At 36.1% G+C, this 24,894-nt stretch overlaps 1 protein-coding gene across 3 annotated transcripts in view; it reads right to left on the minus strand.

Annotated features, from left to right (window-relative positions):
- Positions 1 to 24,894, minus strand: part of GRID2 (glutamate ionotropic receptor delta type subunit 2) — a 1,637,701-nt gene that overhangs the window by 1,314,141 nt on the left and 298,666 nt on the right. For all 3 annotated transcript variants that reach the window (XM_045284270.1, XM_045284271.1, XM_004703263.4), the window contains exon 2: positions 8,260 to 8,415. In XM_045284270.1, coding sequence (XP_045140205.1) covers positions 8,260 to 8,415 — 156 coding nt within the window. The remainder of the gene's footprint in view (positions 1 to 8,259; positions 8,416 to 24,894) is intronic.

Genomic DNA, 24,894 nt, shown 5'->3' on the forward strand with positions numbered 1-24,894 from the left:
GTATATGTGGTAGAGAATGTATGGAAAGGAAAAGTCAGAGACGGACTGAAATGTACCAATGGATATGCACCACTGTGATAAAATATCCTATGTTTTACTACTACTGACATGTACTTAGATTAGTAGAGAAAGGCACTTGCTATACATTATATGATAATGACATGAAGCCCATGTCATTATCATATAATGGCCATATAATTATGAGAACCTATAGGGTGTCAAATCTTTCCCATTTTACACAGGAAAAAACTAAGGCTCAAAGGTATTGGATACTTTGTTGAAAACCAAACCAAAAAAAGAGAAGTGAAGTACAATTTACATACAGGCAGCTTTATCTAATTCCATGTCCCAGGCGTTTATTGTTCAATCCAGTGAACGGTGCTATTCTTGTTGTTGGTGCAACAACGTCAATCCAAATTCATGTCAATCCATAGGACCTTCAAGGCTTAAGGTTTTGGATGCAGATCACCAGGCCTTACTTCGTAGGGACCACTGGCTGGCTTTGAAATGCACCTGTTTTGAATAGTACTTCAGTGCCTAACTATTTGTGCCATGTAGGGGCATCATCGAGCAAGTTAATTAGTTTCATGCGCATCCTGGGACTGTACTGAGAATCTGTACTGGGCCTCATGTTCAGGGATGCAGAGATAACAGATGTCTATAAGCTTGTGTGTCAATCTACTGAGACCTGAATTCGACACCTATGACTTTAAGGGAGATGTATTTAAATGAGATAAGGGGCAACCATACAAATAAAGGCATACCAAAAACAAATCACCAGAAAAAAGGAAAAAAGGAAAAGAATGAGCCAATTAGTATCTTCGTTAACATATCTGGAAAGAAAATTAAGGATAGAAGTAAGAGGAAATGACTCGATTTGCAAAGTAAACTGGACTGGACTGGGCATCCCTTGGAATTGAAGACTAAAGGGAGCTGAATGAAGGGGCAACGGTTGTGGTGAACATACACGAGACCGAGCACATGGAGCTAGAGTAAAGGCCAAGTTACCCCAGTGAGGGAGACCAGCATCAGGTAGAGGATGGCCACTAATAAGCTCAAGGCAGAAGGCTTACAGTCACCCCCACAGCACTTGCTGATTCATTTTCATTCCTCACAATATGCAATTTCCTTTTGCACATTAGCATTGTATGTATTCCCTTTAAATGTGAGTGTTACAGTGGCAAATCTTCGGAAAATTGCAAGATAATTCAACAAAGTGTTGCAGGAGTCCTAATAGAGTATGTATCTAATGCCTCTCATAAACTTAACAATTTCTAAGCACTTACCAAAAAAATGGTTTGAAAGGTTCCAGGTCATTCTTTATTCAAAATTAAGCCAGTAAACTGAATCCTTTAAAAACATGCACATCAGTTTCAAGGACACAGCACTGCTATGGTTAAAATAGTCTGACTATAATACAGTCATTTTTAATTTGTCAACATGAACTTAAACTCTTTTTATGACTACACAGTGAACTCTCATTATGACTGCAGAACATAGGTAAGTGTGGTTTTTAATCTAATAAACGATATATTCAGAGTTACTTTAAGACATTTAAGTGATTCTTTTACAAGTCAGTATCATAAAAGACCTATTAAAAACTGAATTATGCTGCCATAATCATGCACTACATCTATAGGGGCAGAAAGAGAAGAAAGTAGTGTGTTAATATTATGAGAAAATAAATTGGTAGGTAAAAAGAACATTTAAGTGACACAAAAAGAACAAATTTTCACGTGCTTTCATAAAGCTGCTAAAGATTGATCTAAATAAACCAAAATTTACAGATGCACATATTGCTAAAATATATATTTTATGAGGTAACTTACAAAATAGTTATACAATGCAGACAGTGAGGTTTAAAGCGTCAAAGCAGCAAAGCATAAAATTACGCTACAGAGATCTATAAACAGGAATTTCAATCATTCACTGAATTATACACCTGCGATTTTAAGGGACCAGGTTTAAATAAGTTAAAGGAAAAGTGTACAAATGCAGCAACGCAAACATAAATCCGAGAGGGGGAAAAAAACAAAGAAAACCAGAGTCAATTGGTATTTTATTAGCTTTCATTTGAGAGAAAAGCAATGAGAAAAGAGAGAGGAAATTACCTCTTTTCCAAAGTAAACATTTAAAGTGCTAGAATGTCTTGTCCCTTTCTGTTATTAGCACAATTAAAACTTCACATGACAGGTGAAACAGAAAGGACAGCATGTCTTCTCCTGCTCTAAAACACCCACAGCTCTCCTCAAGTACATGGTTAGAGCTTCCTAAATTCAGACCAAGTCACCTCCTTCTCTTTCCTTGCTAATCTCCCATTGTTACTGTCCCACCCTGAATTGGCCTTAATTTAATTGCTAATTGATGAGCATAATTTGACTCAGTGCTCTCATTCAAAACCAAACTCGATATCAGCTATTCTCAACTTGTGGGTCGCAACCCCTTTGGGCGTCAAAGGACCCTTTTTGCCTAAGACCATCAGAAAACACATTTCTGATGGCCTTAGGAACCAAGACAGCGCTCCTCTATCCTTCTCCAGGTGGGTCCGCCCACATGCAGATATGCCCACATACGAGTGCCCTGCGTGAAGACTGTTTCCCATGCTACAAGACAAATTTTCATTTATTTGTAATTAGAAATAAATCTTTCACAATATATAATTACATATTGTTTTTGATTAATCACTCTGCTTTAATAATGTTCAATTTGTAACAATGAAAATGTATCCAGCATATCAGATATTTATATTACGATTCATAACAGTGGGAAAATTACAGTTGTAAAGTAACAACGAAAATAATGTTGTGGTTGGGGGTCACCACTACATGAGGACCTGTCTGAAAGGGTCGCAGCATTAGGAAGCTTGAGAACCACTGCTCTATGTGATTCTAATTCCTCTTAACATTCAAATCTTCAGAGGAAAGGACCAGTGTGAGATGTTTACTCGGGTCCATCTGTACGGTTGGTTTTGCCACTAGTGGTGATGGGTGAAAGTTCACATAAATACAGACTGGTGGGCAGGAGAAAAAGAAATGTGATCCAAGACTTACTGAAAATTGCTTTGGACTGTCAAAGCAACACACATATCTCAGACTCATGGGAAATAGATGAAGGGTTAGAAACAGCTTGGACAAAAAATATCACTCCTGTTGCCAGGGTAGGCAGAGACGCATTAGACGTCCCTTCAGCACTTCACAGGCTTAGACGTGAATGGGTTACACAGAACACCTGGCAAGAAGGCTCGGTTCAAAGCACAGCTCGTATTACAGAGATGGCCATGAAGAGGAATGAGAAATAAATAAAGAAACATAGGAGTCAGGGAAGAAAAGCGTACCTGCTTTGGACATGTTAGCAGCCGAGGCCGATCCCTGGAAACAGACATGGAATGAGGTAGAGGAGAAGGACAGAGAAAAAGAGGAAAGCCTCGCAGATGGATCGACACAGGGGCTTCAACACTGGACTCAAAGAGAACAATTGGAGGGCGGTGCCGGCCTGCAGCACGGGCGGCGTTTCACACTATTGAACGTAGGGGCCCGTGAGCTAGAACTGACCTGAAGACCCCTAATCACAGCACGCCTGCACACACATTGCCTGTCGGCTTCTAGACCCACCAGGTCCCAAACCCTGTCTGGCATGAAGGAACTCACGGAAAACAAAGTTGGAATTACAAATGTATCCAAAAATGGCCCATGTAACAGCATAGAATAATGAAGTACGCCGACTGAAACACTAAATTGTAGAGTCCCATCTAAATATTGTGGCAATAAGATTTTTAAGAGAGTAAAAATCTATTCCTAATGCCTAGGGGGATATAAATTACGAGACTAAGCTCTGAAATAAAGTACCAAGTAATGTGACCACATAAATCATTCTATTGCGTGTGCATCCTCTTTGAACAAGACCGTTCAGATTTAGCCTATGGCAACAGGAAGATTCTCAGTGAATGGCAAGGTGTTTGGGAGATGTGCCTTATCTACTTAGATTCCCTTACATTCGGGCCTCCTCCTCCCCTGGTACTACATTTATACATAAGAAATGCTTGGATATATTTTAGGTATAACTACAAAGAAATAAAACTTCTTTCCTAAACTAAACTTTCGCATTCATACGTTTCAAATCATTTTATTTTGGAACTTTACGAGTTAAATTCAACTTGCAACAATGGTGCTGTGAGATACCTACTTTTCACGATACTCTTTGAGAACAATCACTATACAGATTGAGGTCTGTAAAGGTCTAAGTAGAAGTTAAAGCAAGGTGAAACTTGGAAGATGAACAGCTTTAACGATTACAACATTAAAATTAAAATTTGATTTAATTTTATGTTTTAACTTAACAGTACTGCCCTTGTCAATATGGAGGACTAACTTCTGCCTCTTACTTTGGTACGCTGACTCAAGATTTTCTATTTTAGAAGCACAGGGTATTTTTCATAACCCAGTATTGTCTATTATAACCCTCTGCACTCTTTACAGTAGTTTGCAATGTAACAGAAGAATAATTATGATAGCTGATCCTATTTCTTTCAAATTAAATCACTGGTGACCTTTCAGGACTTACACTATTTGTCATTTTGCATTTCAATTTAAGGTATTTTTTCTAATAAGAGCAATTATTTCTATCTCTTTTTGCAGAATTATGATATACAAAACCAACGTAGGCTTGCTTTGCATCCTCCCTGATACACATATGCACTCAAAAATTTTGCATGAGAAACAATACTCATATTTCTAAATGCATAGTCTAAACTGTAATATACATTTTTACAATGCAATTCCTTATTTTACCTCAAGGAATATTATGATATTTCCAAATATCTTAAGCCATAGTAAAATTGTTTCAACTAAGAGCTGAATGGTATTTTAAAAAGTAGCCATTACTTTCAGGAGACACAGGAGTGTCTTATTGTTGATATTGAGAGCCATCCACTCAGTTCTGATTCCTAGTGACCTTGTGTACAACAGAACGAAACCGGGCCCAGTCCTGTGTCATCCTCAGAATGGCTGCTATGTTTGGTTCCGACTTGCAACCGCTATTTCCGTGAGGGTCTTCCTCTTTTTTATACCCTTTCCACTTTACTAGGTATGATGTCCTTTCCCAGAGACCTGATTCTCCTGATCACATACACAAAGTATGTGAAGTCAAGTCTTGCCATACCTACTTCTAAGAAGCATTCTAGCTGTGCTTCTTCCAAGCAGATCTATTTAGTCTTCTGGCAACCGATGACTAAATATTGTTGCCAGCACCATAATTTAAGTGCAGTGATTCTTCTTTGGCCTTCCTTACTCTCTAGCTCCACCAACTCTGATTTTTTCATACAGAGAATCATTTAAAAAAAGAAAAAACTCAACAATAGTACTTTTGAGAGACATTTTTGTTTTCAGAGTTTACATAGCAGCAGAATGGTTAGACAAAGCAATATATAAACAACTCTATTGTATTATTTCAATAAGTGATCTTTTCTTTTTAAAATGTAATCTCTTAAAAATGTGAATGACAAATTTATGATGTTATAATCCCCCCACCAATTGCTTTATTTTGATTTTTAATTACCAACTACTTTCAATTTGTTTTTCAGTCAAGGAACGTATTTTAACACATCTTTGCAGTCAACTCACATTTATGGATATTTACTTACTTAGAAGATAGTCACAGACACAAAGTCACCCTTACTTATTTAGGGACCTGATTCTGGTCGCTATAAAGGCTACGCAGGAACAGAACTAGGGGCTGAAAACCTGATCAGGTCCAGCATGCATCAGAGGGAGGATTTTCTGTGTTATTGTTTGTTTGCTCATATAAGGGTGTATCTCAGAAGTGTTATGCCATTGGGGGGGTCACCCTCTTGAAGACGTGTCTTTCTGTTTTGCGGTGTATGAAACCCAAGATTGATGAATATATAGGGACAGCAAGCAGAATAAGGGTTTCAGGGGTAGGGGGAACTTTGGGGTGGGGTGAGGGGTCTTAAAGGGAGACGATGCCAAGGAGTCCAGAGAGAAAAAGAATGCTCCAAAACTGATGTAGTAGAAATTGTACAATATTGCTTGACGTGATTGTACTATGGAATGATACATTTAATAACTCCAAATTAAAATAAATATTAAAAATTCTAAGTATGGGTTGAAACAAAAAAATTAATAGTTATTTCTTATATGTGAATAGCATCTCTATTCTAGTAAATATGTTTTAAGAAAGTATTGTATAGTGTTCCTTAATGTTATGTTATTATTGTCTGGCATATTCTCTCCTGAATTCTAACATTAATTTGGAAAAATACTAAATAGCTCTGTTGAACTTTTATAATGAGTTTTTCAGTACCTGAAAATGTTTCCATTCTCTCCATAAAACTATCTTCTAAGAAATAAAATATTAGTAAATGTGAATTGATGACAAAGATGTCATCAATATGACTTTTACTGAAAAAGTTAGCAGAAGATTAAGAAATTAAGATAACTTAATGAGCAGGAGAGAATTATGATGTCATACAAGAGTGATTTATTCTTTTTAGAAATTACAATTTGCAAAGGAAAGATTATTTTTCTAAAATTAATGCAATAAAGTTGTGTACATATTGTATTGTCTAAACATTGTGCTACTAGCTAAATTCAAGAACTCACATAGGTAGAAATAAATTTGTCTGGGAAGAAATACAGCCAAAATACTTCTGAGAGGCAAGAACAGTGAGATTTTCTCTCACACACTTTGGACATGTTGTCAGTCAGGAGAGACCAGTCCTTGGAGAAAGATATCCTGTTTGGTAAAGTACTGTTCTGTAGAGGAAGACCTGTTTGGTAGTGGAAGACCTTCTCTAAGGTGATTTGCTACAGTGGCTGTTTGGCCAGGTTCAAACGTAAGAACAACCGTGGGAATGGCCCACAACAGTTAGTGCTTCATTTTGTTGCACGTCGGGTCACTATGAGTCAGAACCAACTTAGCCCATCAACAACCACATAGAAAATGTACCACCAAGTTATTATTTATAGCCCTCAATTCCCAGGACCACTCTATATTTGAAATTTAATCAGTAGGAAACTTATTCTAATCGAGCTTTTCCCATAGATATTTCCTCATTAAAAATTAAAATGCTGTGCTTGCATAAAAAGGATTTCATTTATAACAATTATATTCATTTCATTAAAAATGGGTTTTTCCTCCACTGTTTCAAATTAACAAGAAGGATAATCCTTTATAACAACACTCATTATATTAGTTTCTAATTGATTGAACTAAGCATACGTAAGATTCAAGAATAGCCAATGCTTCTGGTCTGAAATATAAATCTGGAGTAATAAAAATAAATGAAAATGGAACCCTTTTCATGCAATTATGTTTCCCTACTTCTTCAAAACTTGACTTAAAAAAAAACAGCTATCACCAAACTGGATTTCATTGAACATTGCACCTATCTTTTTTACCTTCTAAATCCCCATTAAATTTTTAGTGACACATTTCATTCAACTAATTAAATTGTGTACTTGTAACATAAAATAAATGTAATATTTTAATAAAATAAAAAGGCCAGCCACAAGTGATTTTTATAAACAATGACTGCTTTACCAAGCACACAGGGCTAAATATTTGAATAGATTAATGTTATCCAAAATAGAATTCTATTAGTCTAAGCTCTCAATAAAAATCTTCCTTCATAGGAATGAATATTACAGGAAAATAAAATCAACTTTTCCTTGTATCTTTCTGTGCCCATAAAATAGGTCAGATCACAGTGAATGGAGGAAAGTACTTTAATATTCAACACCCCATAGAAATATATGTATATATATTACTGCAGAAGTTGATAGGTTACAGTGCTTGTGCATATCTTTGATTTGTACTTGGAGTCTGAAGGTTTTCTTCGCAGCAATACAATGTCATGGATACACCTGAAAAGTCATTGCAACATGTAGCACTCAAGGTGGCAGTTATCTTAGAGCAGCACAAACTAAGATCTCTTATATCGAACCACACCTTTCCAGAACTTTCTATTTACAACTAAGTCATGAAACTGTTTCAAAGCCTTTCCTTATACATGTTTCATATTATATTTCAATCAAAGTGATAACTTCTCAATCTTTGCCGTTCAATGAGGGGAATACAGACTTAATATCTGCAACATTGCTCTCCTGAAGAAAAGCAACACACATTAGGGGGAAAAGGACACAAAATGTCCACTCTCTAGGACTTTTACACATCTAAATTGTAGCACCATTTCAGTTGAAGCTAAAAGGCCAACCAGAAAAGCACAGCGCTGAGGGGCCTTACCTTCCTGGACTGCTTGAAAAGGATTGTTTCCATCAACAAACGTCACTGAAAATGTGATTTTCTCTGTCTGCAGTATCTCCTCATTCTGGTTGAGGTCGCCAACTGCTGTGCGAAATACCTCATCATCCTTTTTGGCAGATTCATCAAAAATTGCTCCTAGAAAGAAGTGAATGTGGCCATTAAGCAATAACATAAATATTCTGCCATGCCCTCTAGAAATAGGGCATACTTATGTATTTGAAAAATATACACTTTCACTTAAAGCATGCACTTTATTTATTACTGAAACACACTGTCCTGGAAGTAGCATGTAGCCGAGCAGGAAGGAAGTTCCTTGCAAATGGAAGTAATGAATCATACATCAAACGACCCTTTGGAGCATCTTGGGGGAAAATAGTTAAGTAGAAAATGCTCTTGCAGGACAAACTGGCTAATACATTGGGTTTCTCAAACCTTTGGATTTATAGGAAATACTATTTTGAAAATATTTAATGAGCAGCAGGAGTTGTAATGATAAAGGTTTTCTGAGAGTACTTGATACAGTATGTGGAAAAATAATTGTTATTTTATTTCCTTGTTCCTTTTGCCCTTTCAGTTCCTTCCTTCTTTCTTGTCATTTTTTAAGGAATATGGATTTCCCAATCTTATAGAGTAGTGAATTCAATATTTATTTTCAAAGAATAAGGTAAAACATCTATTAACAGGAACAATGAAGATTATTTCTGAAAAACTAGCATAACTCCTAATAGATGATTATTACATTTTCCATCCATACAGAAATATTGATGATGCTGATAAGTCTTGTGACAAACCTATTGTTTGGGTGTTAGCAGTGCTTAGATTAAGCAAAGATTGATTTTAAATTTGTCTCAGTCACTTGGTAACTATATGACTTTGAGCAAGGTAATAAAATTCTAAATTATGTGCATCCTTTGTAAAATCCAATAATAAAATTATCTATCTGTAAGAAATTTCACATGTGGATAAATCATCTTATCCATGTAAAAACACCTAAATCATGTTGGCTAACAGGGATATATCAGTAAATATCACTATTTTCTTTGTCTTTTATTTATTACAACCCCAACAATATTTATCATTTTCAATCTTTAGACAGTAGCCTGTATTATTTCTTATTAAATAATTATATGATATATATCCAAATATTTCCACAGGAGGGTAAGTAAAATATAATACTATAAAGTCATAGTAACATTTATAAGGGAAAACATCAAAATGTGAAAGAATTGTTTCTGGACATATCCTCCAGCTACGTCTATACACATCTGAAGACACAGTTTCTATGCTTTTTAATCTATACAACTTCAAAACTGGTAGTTTTGGCATCTTCCAAGGACTCTGTGTGTTCTTGGAGCTGGAGTAACAACAGAATTCTTAAGGAAAAAGATGAGCTGCAGGTCAAAGGAGTAATGGTTCCCACTGAAGTTCTCTCAGGACAGCACTGGTAGCCCTCTTAGAATGAGAAGGTACACTGCGATCATGGGGAAAATATCCCTTGAAACAAGTTTCTTGGACTTTTTCTCATAAATGCAGCTTTCAATTTTCTTAGAACTTCTTCATAAAGCACATTCAGAATGGCCTGTGTCTTTAAGAAAATCTATCAATGACCTTTTGGCAACACAAACAGACCATTTCCCTGACCTTTGGAGCTGACCTTTCTGCCTTGCATTTAACTGGCCAGCATCCCCCTACACTGTGTTTTGGGTGAACCTTTACTTGAAGGTACTTTAGCTAGGAGAAGCAAGTATATTACCCAGAGAGCTCTTGTGCAGTCATTCACTGAGCACAAGACATATTTAAATATATTTTTCCTGAAATAAACCCATGCATGTAAAAACTGGAATTCTAGAAGCAATTACTTTCATGTACCACAGTACAGGTATGTCAGATTCTAACAAGTATGGCTAGTTCCTTTACTAAGACATAGGAAGATGAACATTAATTTATGTGAGACCAGGTTTACAGTGTGAAAAATATGCTTCTTACAATTGTTTTATATTTGCAAGGATTGTACTTAAGTGTTTTGAACAGTCTCCCCCCACACTACTCCTCCTTTACTGTATGGCTAAATGCATACAAAAAATAATTCTATATATATGAGATGTAAAGAATTCTATATATATGAGAGGACTTCAAAAAGCTTGTGGAAAAATATAACTGAAAGATAATTTATTTTTTTACAGTTTTTCTCATCATAAATATGCACATATCAACACAAAAATCTAAATATCAAGAGAACTTGTCTGCAGCCAGTTACAGACCAGAGAGATAAGTTTAAATACATTTTGTCTCAAATAAAGCTGTATATGTATAAATGAGTACTTCCTAATTATAATATTAAATAGTTAACAACCACAGTATTAATTTTTAATAAAAAATAACTATATGAAGAAAATGAACTTAAGGACTGTCATTTCTGGGCCAGATAGAATTCTACTTTTAAGTTAACCTTTTCTGAAAATATTTAGAACTTAGATATTAGTTCAATTTTGGTACTTTCATAAACATTTATTTTAATGTGTGGGGGTTCTTATGTAAATCTAAATTAAACATTATATGTGAATTTAATACTATTTGACTTTTTAAAGTAATTTCCACAGCAGTTTGTTAGGAAGAATGATATAAATTTACTATACTGGAGCTGCTTAATTCATTTTAAACCAGATAATCTAAATGTCTATTCACAAAGAAGTGATGTATGTTTCTACAGAGATGTTCAGCTTGTCATGAGTTCTAAATGGGTCTTTTCTTAAAGGTCTTTTCTTTCGTCTCCAGCTCCTTTCAGAGCAGGTGAAGTATTGGCTCCTGGTGAGTATTGGTAATCCAATGTTAATGGAGGCATTGGACTATTACCTGACCGAGCACTTAAAGTTGCTTGAAACGTCAAGCTGGCTTACTAAATGGCAGAAACCTGCAGAAATGATGACAAATTAGTCACTTTGGTGGTGAATTAAGATATACCGAAGGGAAACGCACAAAGAAGCAGTTCATCTCTCTGCAAACAGCAAGGAAATATACAGAAGAAACAGTTCATCTTTCTGCAAATAGTATAAGCAAAGAAGTCCAAATCCTAGCCAACATTTCAAATCCCAGTTATTTATTTACTTTGCTCTTCAACTGTAAAATCTCAACTTAAATTTGACTTCGTACTAAAGGAGGAAATCAAACCCAAATCCAGAGCCATCAACTCCATTCCAATGCATAGCAATCCTATATGACAGAGTAGAACCCCACCTGCTCTCCAATGCTGTAAATATTTAAGGAAGCAGACTTCCACATCTCTAACCAAGGGGGCTACTGGTGGATGCCAACCACTGGCCTTTTGCATGTTAAGCACTGTGCTACCAGAAGTCATATTTAAGGAGTACAACCAGTGCTTCATAATACATCTCAGACACTGAAAACAATCACTGAGTGCGTATGCAGAATTTCAGGAAAGAAGGTCCTTGGTTTTGCCTGCTCTTTCCAAAAGGATAGTGTAGTTTTCTATTTAGTCTTTGTATTGATGCACACATATTACCAGTCTAGCACATTGTTAATGGTCTGAGACTTTTTTGAGCTATATAAAGTTTCTCAAAAGCAATATTTATAACTTTGGTGGTAAATATGATAACACAGCATCTAGTTGCTTCCCAGGTATTATTATTTTCATGTTTTCTCGCTGTTAGTTTTATTTTGCAAGTTCAAGGTGAAAAGCAGATTCCACTTGTCAGGATGAAATAATTACTACAGTATTACCCTTCACACACACACACACACACACACACACACACACACCAAGTTGCATCTAAAGATAACGCTCTACATTACAAAGTCAATTATGTTACATAGTTAGGTTAAAATGTAATATCTTATTATTTAGCTTAATCTTATCTTCACACAAACATATCAACTTATAAATTCAAACCAAATTCCCTGCCATCAGGTGAATGCGGACTCACAGTGGCCCTATAGGGCAGATTGGAATGGCACCCGGGAGTTCCAAGACAGTAACTCTTTAGAGGAGTCGAAAGACCTCTACTCCAGTCATTTCCCTGTGGACAGCCGGTGTGTTCAAACTGCTGACCTTGCTGTTAACAGCACAGCATGCAGCACTAGTAGATGGGTTATAAATATATGTTTTCCAAGGAAAGCTCTCTCAAGTTCTAAGAATCCTGGTGGCACATTGCACATAATCCTTATGAGTCAGAATCAACGCAATGGCAGTGAGAATAGGTGTCGTTTTAGACCATGCTTATTTGCTTTATAACACAAAAAATGTCAATCTGATCTATGAGTTTGTACCATATTTATTTTGTAAAATATAATTGGTATGTGAATAATAGGCATATTGGCAAAGATACGAACAAATACAAAAGTTAGCATTTCCTCCAAAATTATATATGGTTAAATAAGTAATTATTATTTATAAGCCATTTAGTTTTTATAAAACTGCAAAAAGTATTAATACAGGTGAACAGTTGAATGATGAAGAATTTAAGCTGACAACAACTTTTACACAAAGAAAATTATGCTTGAGAAAACATATGTAAAGATTCTGAAAACACAAATAAGTATTTGTTTAATGGTCAGAAACTATATGAGGCCTATACATTAGATCAAAGGACACAATGCATTGGGTGAATCTATGGCACAAGACCTATTTAAAATGTTGAAAAGCAAGCAGGTTATTTTGAAGCTGAGGTGTGCCTGACCCGAGCCATCATATTTTCAATTGCCTAATATGCACGTGAAAGTTGGACACTGAATAAGGACGACTGAAGAAGAATTGGTGGTGGCAAAGAAAATGGACAGTACCCTGGACTGACTGACAAAAGAACAGACAGCTTTCTCTTGGAAGAACTTCAGCCAGAATGCTCCTTAGAGGGAAGGATTGAGAGACTTTGCACAAGTGCCCTGGACATGTGATCAGAGGAGATGGGTCTCTAGAAAAGGACATCACGATTGGCAAGTGGAGGGGCAGCCAACAAGAGGAAGGTCCTCTACAAGACGGACTGACTCAGTAGCTGCCACAATGGGCTTAAACATAGGAATGATTGTGAAGATGGTGCCAGAACAGGCAGCATTTCATTCTGTTGTACCAATAGGTCAAGGTCAAATGGCCCCTGCGTGTTTCTGAGACAGTAACTCTGTGAGTTACTCTATGAGTTAGTTAATTGTGCCAGCCTGGCTGATAATCACATGTGGTGCTGGTTGAAAGGCGGAGGGATAAATGGGTGGTGAAGCCTCGCCTTTCTAGTTCTCGGGTCTCTTGTTTTGTGATGGTTGCACCAGGTGCAGCTGCCTTAGCAGTTCCCTGCTTCAGCTTGCAAGATGGATTTCCTACAAGACATCCCCAAGGAGAAGCCGCATGGATCTATCCCTATGCAGCCCTGGGTGCTGGAGCAGCCATGTGGAGACCCCTGCCAGTGCTGAGATGCTTACACGTTCACTGACTCAGCTTTCCTCCTGCAGTCGGCATTATTGCCTCTGTTTTGTGAGGTGAAGGACTTTGTGGACTGGTGTTGGGTATGGGTTAATGTTGGACTTGTGGGCTTGGGCAGCATTGGGTTGGGATGTTTTCGTGATGCACATTTTCTTTGCATAAAACTCTCTCTTATACGTGAGTTGCTGTGGATTTGTTTCTCCAAAGTACCTAGACTAATACACTCTATGACAGTTGCTATGAGTTGGAACCAACTTCACAACATACGACAACAATGACATGAATCTGAATCTACTTGATGGCCCTGGGTTTGGTTTTGGCTAAGGGTTATAAATAATCATTAATCCAAATTTCTTTTGTAAATATAATAGGTATATGCTTTGGGTGATTGTATATATTTTTATGTGCTTAAAACAGTATTTTAGAACAAAATTTCTGTACAGGAATTACATTTGGAAATATTTCCACTAAATAAAGTAGTTAGAAAACATTTACTCTCAAAAGTTTTCTCAGTTTTTTCACCTTTCCTGCTGCAGTCCCGGTGCCACTGACCCAATGAGGGTGTGTCTTGCATCCTTAATACAATATAATTTCCTGGAGAGTAGAAATTATTTGAATCTATATAAACATATGAATATATGAAATATATATATATAAAGAATGCCTCAAAGTAACCATATATAAAGTTGATGATGCTTGACAACTAATTATTTTTAGTGTCTTATAGAAAGCCTAAATGATACACAAGAAACAATTTCTTAGATTATCCACTCCTTATATTAAGCATAGCCATGATGAGTAAAATAAATAAATTTAAATATGGGAGTAAAATATATTATAAATAAATAGAAATTGAACCAAAAGCAGCATTGTCATGTTAATTACTAAAGAATTTATACATATCCATTCTGAATAATAAAAATTGCTATTGATAAATCAAAAATTACAAATTAGTAAAGTTTGATTGTTTTATGTTAAAAAAATTTTTTTAAGTGTTTTGTCTTACACTTTTAAGAGAAACACATTTTCAGGGGATTTGAGCAGTCCATGGAAAAATGGCATTAAAAGACAATGAAAATTTCCCATGAATGAATACATATATGTATGCATGTGTGTGCATATAATTGTGCATGTGTATACATATATACACACATATATTAGTTCATTTGTGACCTTTAAAACATTTTCAGTAGCATTCCTTTTTCTTAATTGGTCTTTTCCACAAAAACTTGGAAGCCCCTCTATGTTCGTGTGTGTATGTGTATCTATAAATCCCTTACAGTCTATTTAGGCATATATGTATGAAGACTCATAAGGTTTCTTTATATTTTTTCTTTTCATTATAGTTGTATAAAAGTTTCCTTTTATAATTTTTTAAAAGAGAGCAAATCTCCCTTTATTTGTTCTTTCCTGACTGGAGACAGACAGGACATGGCTCTGGCTGTGGGCCCTTGGGCTTTGTTGGGGAGGCATCTGGCAGTGGGGGTCTACAGCCTTGGGGTACTACTGCTCCCTAGCTTGGAAGCATAACAGACAAAGTTGGTGTGCCTCATTCCATCCCCACTTGCTTCTTGCTCGTATGCCCTCAGTGCTCTATCAGCCACCACCACTGCCACAGACAGTGTGGCCATCTATCTCCACCAGCAACTAAAACAGTAGCACCAAACCCAAACCAGGCTGGCTGCCACTGAGTCAGTGCTAACTCCTGGCGACCCTGTAAGACAGGGTGGAGCTTCCCTGTCTGTTTCGTAGATGGAAACCCTTTACAGGAACAGACAGCCCCGTCTTTCTCCCACCAGCCCTGCTGGTGGTTTCAAACTGATGATTGTGGTTAGCAGCCCAATGCATCCCCGCCACCGCGCAGTCAGTACTACTAACACAGCTGCAGCAGGGCCTCCAGGTCGATCAGAAGGCAGATCTCATAATGTTTTAATATACTGTTCATGCAACATCCACGTCAACCTAGAAATCCTGTTTCACAGATTGTATTTGGATGGCCAGCAATGTTTACTTGTACACACACGCAGAGAGAGAGAGAGAGAGAGAGAGAGAAAGTACATGTGCTCCTAGGGATGCACACAGTTAGGTTTAAGAGTTAAATAAAAGGTTGATGTCTGGTACCCACCAGGTAGTATAGTTGGAATTAACTCTGGGCGGTCAGGGTCAGCGATGAAGATCCTTGCAAATTGCTGGTAGCAAAGTTTACAGTTACATTAACAGTATAATCAGGATCTAATTTCAGGGGAAAACTGTGTTACTGTTAATTCATACCATGCAATTAGTGACAGTGATGGAGCTTGCACTCACTTTGCCAATGATGCAGCATACTTGTCCTAGAGCATACATAAATACAGATTCTAAGAACAGTTCTCAATTCGTCATGAATGTTGTTTTCTTCGTTTAACCTTCTTTCACCCTTCCTGAGCACGGTGACTAGGAAAGTAAGCCCCCTGCCCCAAATAACTTCAATCATTGGAAAGGAGATTCTGGGTACACACCATATTCAGGACTATTAGAAAACATCTTAGAATAAAAGCAAGTGTACTATGTTGTGTTTCTCTCCAGTTTATAATAATTTCAATTATAAGGATGATAGCAACTAACATATAATAGTACCCACTAGTATAGTAAATGTTTCATGGGCAATAGTTCACTAAATGTTTATGGAAATACTTTAAAGAAAATGAAGCTTAGGTACATTCCCCAAGCACCTGAAATGAAATGACTATGAAAAAAATTCATAGTTCTAAAATTCTAATCAAATGTCTTACAAATGTATGGGTTTACTACCTGACCCAAAATTATTGATAGCCAACTCCCACAAGCAAAGGATATGCAGTTTTATTTTCAATATAAGTTAAATTTTTGGTAGGTACTCATAATTTCAAAAAATTTCATGTATAGTATTCTTAAAAATGTAATAACTAATCTAGTTATTTAAACTATGCAGTGTTTGTAAAATGTTACTAATTAAGCTCTTTGGTTTACTCACACATTTTTTTTCAAATATTTTTAAATCTGTTTAAAATAGACCAATTCAAAAACTTTTGCAAACTATTAAATAGATTTCAATTTTCACATTTTCCATAGTTAGTGTAGAATCGTGTTAAGTGAGTTCCAATGATTAGGTGCTGAGAAGTTGGTTCAAACTCAAAGCAACCCCAAGGACAACAGAAGGGTCCCACGTTTCTTTGTAACATTATCTCTGAAGCTACTGTTATTATAATGATGTAAATCTCTCTCCATGAAGTCCTTCTTCCTGCTCCTAACCCATTACTTTACCAAGCTTACTGCCCTCCTGCAGGATCTAGTCCTCCACAAAACATATCCACGGTATGTGACATAGAAACATGCCATCCACACTTCTCAGGAACATTCTGATATCTTCTTCAAGACATATTTAATTATTCTTACAGTAGTCCATGATTTGTCGATAGTCTTCACCATAATTCAAATGTTTCAATTATTCTCATGTCTTCCTTATTCATTGTCCAGGTTTCTCGTGTACATGGGACTATTAAAATCCCATGGCTTTGGTGAGGTTTGCCTTAGTCCAGGCCATGTTTGCTATGTCCTGTGCTCGAGAGGGGTATTGCAGCTGTGATGTCTGTTAGGTGCCTTTTGGTCAGATCCAACTCCTACAACAGGACATCTACTGTCCAGTCCTGCACCATCCTCACAAGTGTGCTTATGCGTCAGCCCACAGATGCAGCCACTTTGTCCACCCACCTTGTCCAAGATTGTCTTCTTTTCGACTGTCCTAATACTTTACCAAGCATGATGTCCTTCTTCGGGGACTGGTCTCTCCTGATAGCATGTCAACATTTTTGAGACAAATCTTGCCATCCTTGCCTCTAAGGAGCATTCTGACTACACTTCACAAGGCCTATTTGTTTCCATATCCGGCACCAACATCATTCTTGACCTTCATCAGCAAGTGCTTCAGATCCTCCTTGCTTTCAGCAAGCAATGTTGTGTCATCTGCATAACACAGGTTGTTCCTAAACCTTCTTCCTATCCTAAAGCAGAATTCTTCTTCAGAGAATCCAGATACTCTGATTATTTGCTCAGCATACCTATTGGATAAGTATGGTGAGGGATACAAACCTGATACTCACCTTTCCTGATTTTAAACTATGCAGTAGTCCCTTATTCCATTCATGCAATTGCCTCTTGATCCATCTAAAAGTTCCCTATGAGCACAATAAAGTATTTTGGGATCCCATTTCTTATCAAGGCTAGCCATAGTTTATTATGGTACCACACAGTGGAATGCCTTAGGAAAGTCAATAAAACACAAGCAAACACCTTTTTTGCAATACCTGCCTTCATGCAAGATCCATCTGATATCAACAACGATATACCTGTTTCACATCCTTTTTTGAATCTGGCCTGAATTTCCGGCAACTCCTGGTTAATGTCCTCACTGATACAAATATTGTTGAATGATCTTCAGCAAAATTTACTCATGTTCAATATCAATGATATTGTTTTATAATTCAATTGGGTCAATTTTCTTTGGAATCTAAAAATATGTATCTCTTCCTGTCAGTCAACCATGTAGTAATCTTCCAAATCCGTGACACAGTCTAGTAAGGTTTCCAGTGCTTCATCTGCTTGTTGAAATAGTTCCATTGATATTCCATCAATTCCTGGAGCAGATGTTCCCAAAGCAATATGCCATTTGATTTATTCATTAATGCTATCATGAGTGTTCGTTGTAAATCTAAGTAAAAGAGAAATCTTGTAAAGTTCAATATTTTTACATGAATAATGATATTGTTCCTAAGTTCAGTTATGAGGACTTTGTTTTCTTTAACTGGTGTGTAATTAAATTCTGAAAGCTATAGTCTATGATCTTCATCATTAGGGGCTTCAATTCTTTGTTCAGCAACCAATATTGTGTCCTTTATTGATCATAGTTTGTTAATGAGGCTTCTTTCAAGCCCGATAACATGTTTTCTTCATATAGTTCAGTTTCTCAGGTGATTTTCTCAGTATACAGATAGAATAAGTATGTGAAAGGATGTAATTGTGATGCACACTTTTCTGGATTTTATGCCATACAATATATACTTTTACCTTTTGCACAATTGCCTCTGGTCTATGTACAGTTTCTGCAAAAGCATAAGGACGTGTTCTGGAATGTTATCCATAATTTATAATGATCGAAACCATTGAATGGCTTTTCATAGTGAATAAAACACAAATAAACACTTTTCTGATATTCTCTGCTTTCAGCCGAGATCCATCTGACGTCAACAATGCTATATCCTTTTCCACAATTTTCTTCTGTGTTTGTTGGCATTTCTAGCAGTTCTCTGGCAGTGTATTGCTAAAGCAATTGTTTAATTTATGGCTAGGAAAATTTTAGTTGTATGTGATATGAATGATACAGTGCCATGATTCCTACAGTATGTTGGTCCTTCCTCAGGCATGGGAACAAACATGATGATCCCTCTAGTTTCTGGTCCAGGGAGCTATCCTCCCATTTTCTTGGCATACACAATTAAACACCTGCAATGTTGCTTGGGCTTTTTGAAACATTTCAATTAATTTCTACAAATTCCTTGGTCCTATTTCATATTTAATATAGAGTTTCAGAAGAATAACCTAGCCTTTCATTTTTTAAGATTTTTTTAATTTAATGAGTAATGATCCTGAGAGAATGACAGTGTCAGAGTCATTGACTTTATCTATTAAAGACTTTGAATATTTCACTTAGGGTGGTAATATTCAAATTGAGATCAGGTACTGAAATGAACCGGTCCATTATCTACCAACGTTTAATGCTTACTTTGCACTTGTCCTCAGAGTTCACAGTACATTATAATATTAACTACCATATCTCCTCCAATAATTATCTAGCTTATACACAAGCATCATTCTTGTTTTCAAAACAGACAATCAGGGCCATAGAATATAATATCAAGTTGCCAGAAAGATTGTTTAAATATCGTATAGATATACCTTGAATGGGAAAAAATCATGCAGATAACTAAAATGCTTATTTAGAAATATTTGAAAAAAAAGAGAAAAATTTGAAATCTTATTAGAAAGTATATTTATTTCATAATAAAGGTGACTTTTACTTTTTGGCCAAAACCTTTAGGTTCATAACAAAATATTAAATTATTGGTTTTAAAAATCTTATTGAATATAATATTTTGGATTTTAAATCTATGGCTTATAATTGTTGTAGAGAACTCACTTCTATACCTTAACAGATTAAGATTCTAATACAGAATCTGCCACCAATTACTGGCCACTGGTTCTCAACAAAAGATAAGTTGGCCCTTATGAGGCATTTGCCACATGTCAGAGTACTGCTTGCTTAACATGACAAAAGTATGTCTTCCAGGGGATAAAATTTATATATGATGTTAACTTCCACAGACCAGCTCCCCAAACCAAAGAATCACCTGGAAGTAAATATCAATAATCATAAAAGTAAGAAATCTTCATTTAAGAAAGGTTGCTTATAGTGTCTGAGCTTCATTTATCTCTAAAAAAGAGAGATGAAGGAAAAGAAAAAAGTGGGAAACAAAATTAACTACTTCATAGAACTAAATGATAATTTTGTAAACTATGTATCTTGATGTGTGAGACATAAAAAATAGATGTAGGGAAAAATAGAGTTTTCATTAAACAAAGAAGTAAAATACTTAAATCCTGACTGTATTCCATGCATGAAAAAGGAAAATCTGTAGTAAGTAAATTCAAAGAATTAAGAGAAGAGAAAAAGATGTGTATAGAAATGATTGAGATTACTACAATAATACAACAGTATATTAATATAGCTAACGCTAGTTATTTGAAAATATAGAAAAAAAGATAGACCTAAGGCAAGACTTAGAATAAAGAAAAACCAACAAAATTATGCAAAGTTAAACTAAATGCAATACGAAAATCGGAGAGCAGCAAAGATCAACAGAGAATAAAAATAAACTGTATAGTACAAAAAACTGTGATTTATTTGTAAGTGAGGAAGAAAAAGTTTCTTTAATAATTTGTATAAATTATAAAAAATCCAAAGAACCACTGCCATTAGCATGAATTTAAACTAAAAGTTCTAATCCTAAATTAGGCAAATATGAAATATATTAGATAGCTCATATTCAAGTGTTTTAGAAAATATTATTCAAATAATAGAAACCCTGCTTTTTTTAACCCATTCCTCATTTGGGTTCTATTATCTCCCAATATGTTATATTTTATAAATGTACAATTAAAAGAAAATAAACTGTAAGAACTAAATGTGTTAAAAATTATTTATTCTGAAAACTCAATAAGAAAAAGCATTATAATCAATTGAAACATTGATCTCTGACAGATGAATATCATATATCAAGGCTCTTTTATCTGTATTTTGAATATTAAAAATGAAATTGTATGTAGAATGCAAAATACACGTTTGCCTTTATCATATTCTCATTTCTTTGTTCCTTGACTATTCTTGTGACTGCCTCTGAAGATTCCATTAAAAAATCTCTACATCAGCGTGACATTTCCCCAGTACAAACAAGCATGTAGACTTTGACACATTTGAATGATTTTCCTATGGTAGTACTTCCTTGCCCTTCCATGTTATTATTTCCTGTCCTGTAATCAACTCCCTTTCTCAGTGGTGACCCAGTGAAGAATGGCATCAACATATTAGGATCAAATGGTTTTCACTGACTGATTTTCATAGTCCAGAAGCTCTGTTTAAACTTATTTATATCATAGCAACCAAGAAGCCTCTGCTCACAGAGGAGTGCTGGCTGTGTGAGGTACATTAGGTAAGAATTAAAACTGGTGTCCTATGCAAAAGTTTAGAATTTTACCACTGAAGGAACATGGTTCTTAGCTCATGGTTCTAGGCCCTCCTTAGGTGAGCCCAGTCAGTATCTCCTTCTTCCCTAATAAGATGTTCCATTCGCCATCATATAAAAGAAGGAAACTCTCAATGCTCATAATGCTCTTTGCATGAAAGAAACAACCTATATGACTTTCCTTTTATAAACAAATGGTAAGTCTCAGTTTTTCTCAAAATCTTACAATGATAATATAACTTAAGTGAAGGGCAAAATGTGGACCAAGAGCCAAATTCTCCAGAACTGTATTCAGAGATTTCAGACCAAGACATTTTTTGTGTGTGAAATCCAATGACATTTGACTTGAGGTTTCATTTTGAATTCCTGGAGAAGTTATACAGAAAGCCCCGGCACACATAGAGGGACAATACTGTGACCTGAAATAGTGGACTTCGTGGGGCAATTTGCAGAGCTTTGCAGGAGTAAGTGAAATGCTGAAGGATCCGAGGAGCTGACTCCCCAGGTACATGGTCCTAAGAGGCTAATCTTTCCCACAATCATTCCACGCTGGGACATGATCCGTTCTGAAAACTCTCTTCACTTCTCTATTAATTTGCTGTGTGAGGAATAAATAGCCCAAATAACAGTTCTTTTAATAAGAAGTACCTATGATTTCTTTCAAGAGTACTAGGTAAGAAAAGAAAATTTGGATTTTTTGACATGAAAATTGGCACCTCCAGCTGTTTATATTTATTCAACTTTTTTTTCAGATTGAGTCTATGAGGCAAATCAATGTTATGTATCCCTTGTGACAATCTCTTCCTTCTTTTCATAAAATAACCTTTATTATACACTAAATTGCCTTGACAAGTCCACAAAACAATGTGGAATGGGAGGGGACGAAGAGCACAGGACAAGGATTAGGGGGAAAGGAGAAAAGGTGCATTAAAAAGAAGGACTTCAAATCGCACAGCAATTCAAACTCCCCCCACACTGTTATAAACCTACTGATATACAGGACCCCAGCACAGAGTTTCTGACACTGTACATCTTCATGGGATTAGGTAGCCTCATTCCCCTGCTGTGTAACAGCTGGTAGATTTGAACCTACTTAAGATCTTGGGTTTAGCAGTTCAACAGTGCACTTAAAATTAAGTTTAGAAGGAAACGATTTGGAAAGTACATTCAGGAAGCAGGATCACTGCTATTTTTAGAAATAGAGCAGATTGAGCTTTGTCTTCCTGCAACAATATATTAGAATTTTTCTTTCTTTTTTTGTTTAAATATGACCTTCAGTTTCCATTTTGAAGGTGTAAAGTATTGCATGGTGCTATAAGTAAAAATAATGTGTCATTGAAATATTAATATGAAAAAAATAGGATGCTTGCTATCCTCTAGAAAAGTTGAACTCATTTGCTCACAAATTTAGTATAGGTTAATGTCTACATAGTAGAACATACAAAAGTAATAATGTTACTCATAATTTAAAAGCTTATACTACTTATAGTTAAAAAATAATTTCCTTTGCAGAACCAATTTACTATTGAGTCTATATAACAGGACCCGGATGTAAATCAGGAATATATATGTGTGTGTACATATATATATAATATATATATAAAACCTAGGCTTAATAGTTAAATATTAATATATATTTGAAGAAAATGTGGCCCTATATTTTCCTAATATTCCTTACACTGCTAAGGAGTCAGTTCCTGAAACCATGGCCAAATAGAATTGAGAGAGTCATCTTTTTATCATCTTATTTTTAAAATAAAATTTAAGATATTAACTCTCAAGAAGATTAATAATTAATTCCAGAACTCCCCTTGGGACAAGAAAAGCACCATCTAACAGATCCTATGAGATCTGAGACCAGCATACCTTACCATGACTTTCTACCCTGGCATATCTGGCTGTTGCCTCTCCCTCCAAAACCAAAAAGCCAAACTCACTGTCATTGAGTCGATGCCAACTCAAAGCTACTCTATGGAAGAGAATAAAATTGTCCTTGTCAGTTTCTGAGATTGTAACTCTTTATAAGAGTAGATAACCTGGTCCTTCTCCTGTGGATCAGCTGGTAGTTTCAAACTGCTGACTGTGCAGTTAGCAGCCCAATAAGGAACCACTATGCCACCAGGGCTCCTACATGGGTGCCCCTGGCCCATCAAAGTGTGTGTCCTTAACCAATTAGGACATCTTATTCTCTTTCTCTCTCTCTTTAACTATTTCCTCCCATCCTTTCCAAAATATATTATTCCATTTGTCCACCACATATTAAGAGTAAACGTAAAACTTTGAATATTCTAACAGTTTAAGGAAAAGTCTAGGCTTGGAAGTAAATCAATTTTGTTTAGAGGACAATGGCCCCTAACCCCACCCTTTACAGTCCTTTCAACTAAACATTTATTTTCTCATAAGGCAGACCCTACTCTAACCAGAAATATTAAGTTGATGTTACCAAGCACTTGCTTATGAAGATCAAGGATTGCAGGCTTCAGTATGAATTACAACTCAATGTAAGGAAAACCACAATCCTCACAACTGGCCCAGTAAATAGCACCTGGTCAACAGAGAAAATAAGTTGTCAAGGATTTAGTCTTCTTGACTCTGCAATCAGTGCTCCTGGGATTGATCAGTAGCTAAGAGATCAAAGGATGCATTGCATTCTGTACATCTGTTGCACAAGACCTCTTTTTAAAAGTGTTGAAACAAGGATGTGATTGACAACTAAGGTGAGCCTCGCCCAAGCACTGGAATATTCAGTCACCTCATATGTAGGTGAAAGTTGGACTTTCAACAAGGAACATAGAAGAAAAGCAATGCATTTGGATTATGATGATAGAGAAGCAATATTGAAAGTACCACGAACTGCCAAAAGAACAAACAAATCTGTCTTGTAAGAAGTAGAGTTAGAATGCTCATTATAGTCAAACATTGTGAGGCTTCATTTCTCATGCTTTGGACATGTTGTCAGAAGAGACCAATTCCTGGGGAAGCACAGCCTCCTTGTCAAGGAGGGTCAGCAAGGAACTGGAAGGCCCTGCAGAATCAGATAGACACAATGGCTGCACGCTTTAGTGCCAGCATAACGACACTTGTAAGGATGGCTCAGATTAATGAACAAGCACATGGACATCCATGCTTACCATGCTTATTGGGTAATCTCCTGAATTTCCATGGCTATTTTTCACTACTTCTTTCTGAATATGCTCTGAACTAATTCACTAAGGATGGTGACCATAAATTACAAGAATCTTGGATAATTGATCTCTACATCTAAGAAATGGTGCTAACTATCCATGGAGAACACTTCGACCACTGAGCTGCTAGTCCTCTTCTAGGTTTACATAATGGGCCTGAAAGGATGGTTCACCAAGAAGCATCAGCATC

The sequence above is a fragment of the Echinops telfairi genome, unplaced genomic scaffold (assembly GCF_000313985.2).
Source record: "Echinops telfairi isolate 266 unplaced genomic scaffold, ASM31398v2 ScPeMD7_7468;HRSCAF=8506_0, whole genome shotgun sequence".
NCBI classification, from domain to species: domain Eukaryota; kingdom Metazoa; phylum Chordata; class Mammalia; order Afrosoricida; family Tenrecidae; genus Echinops; species Echinops telfairi.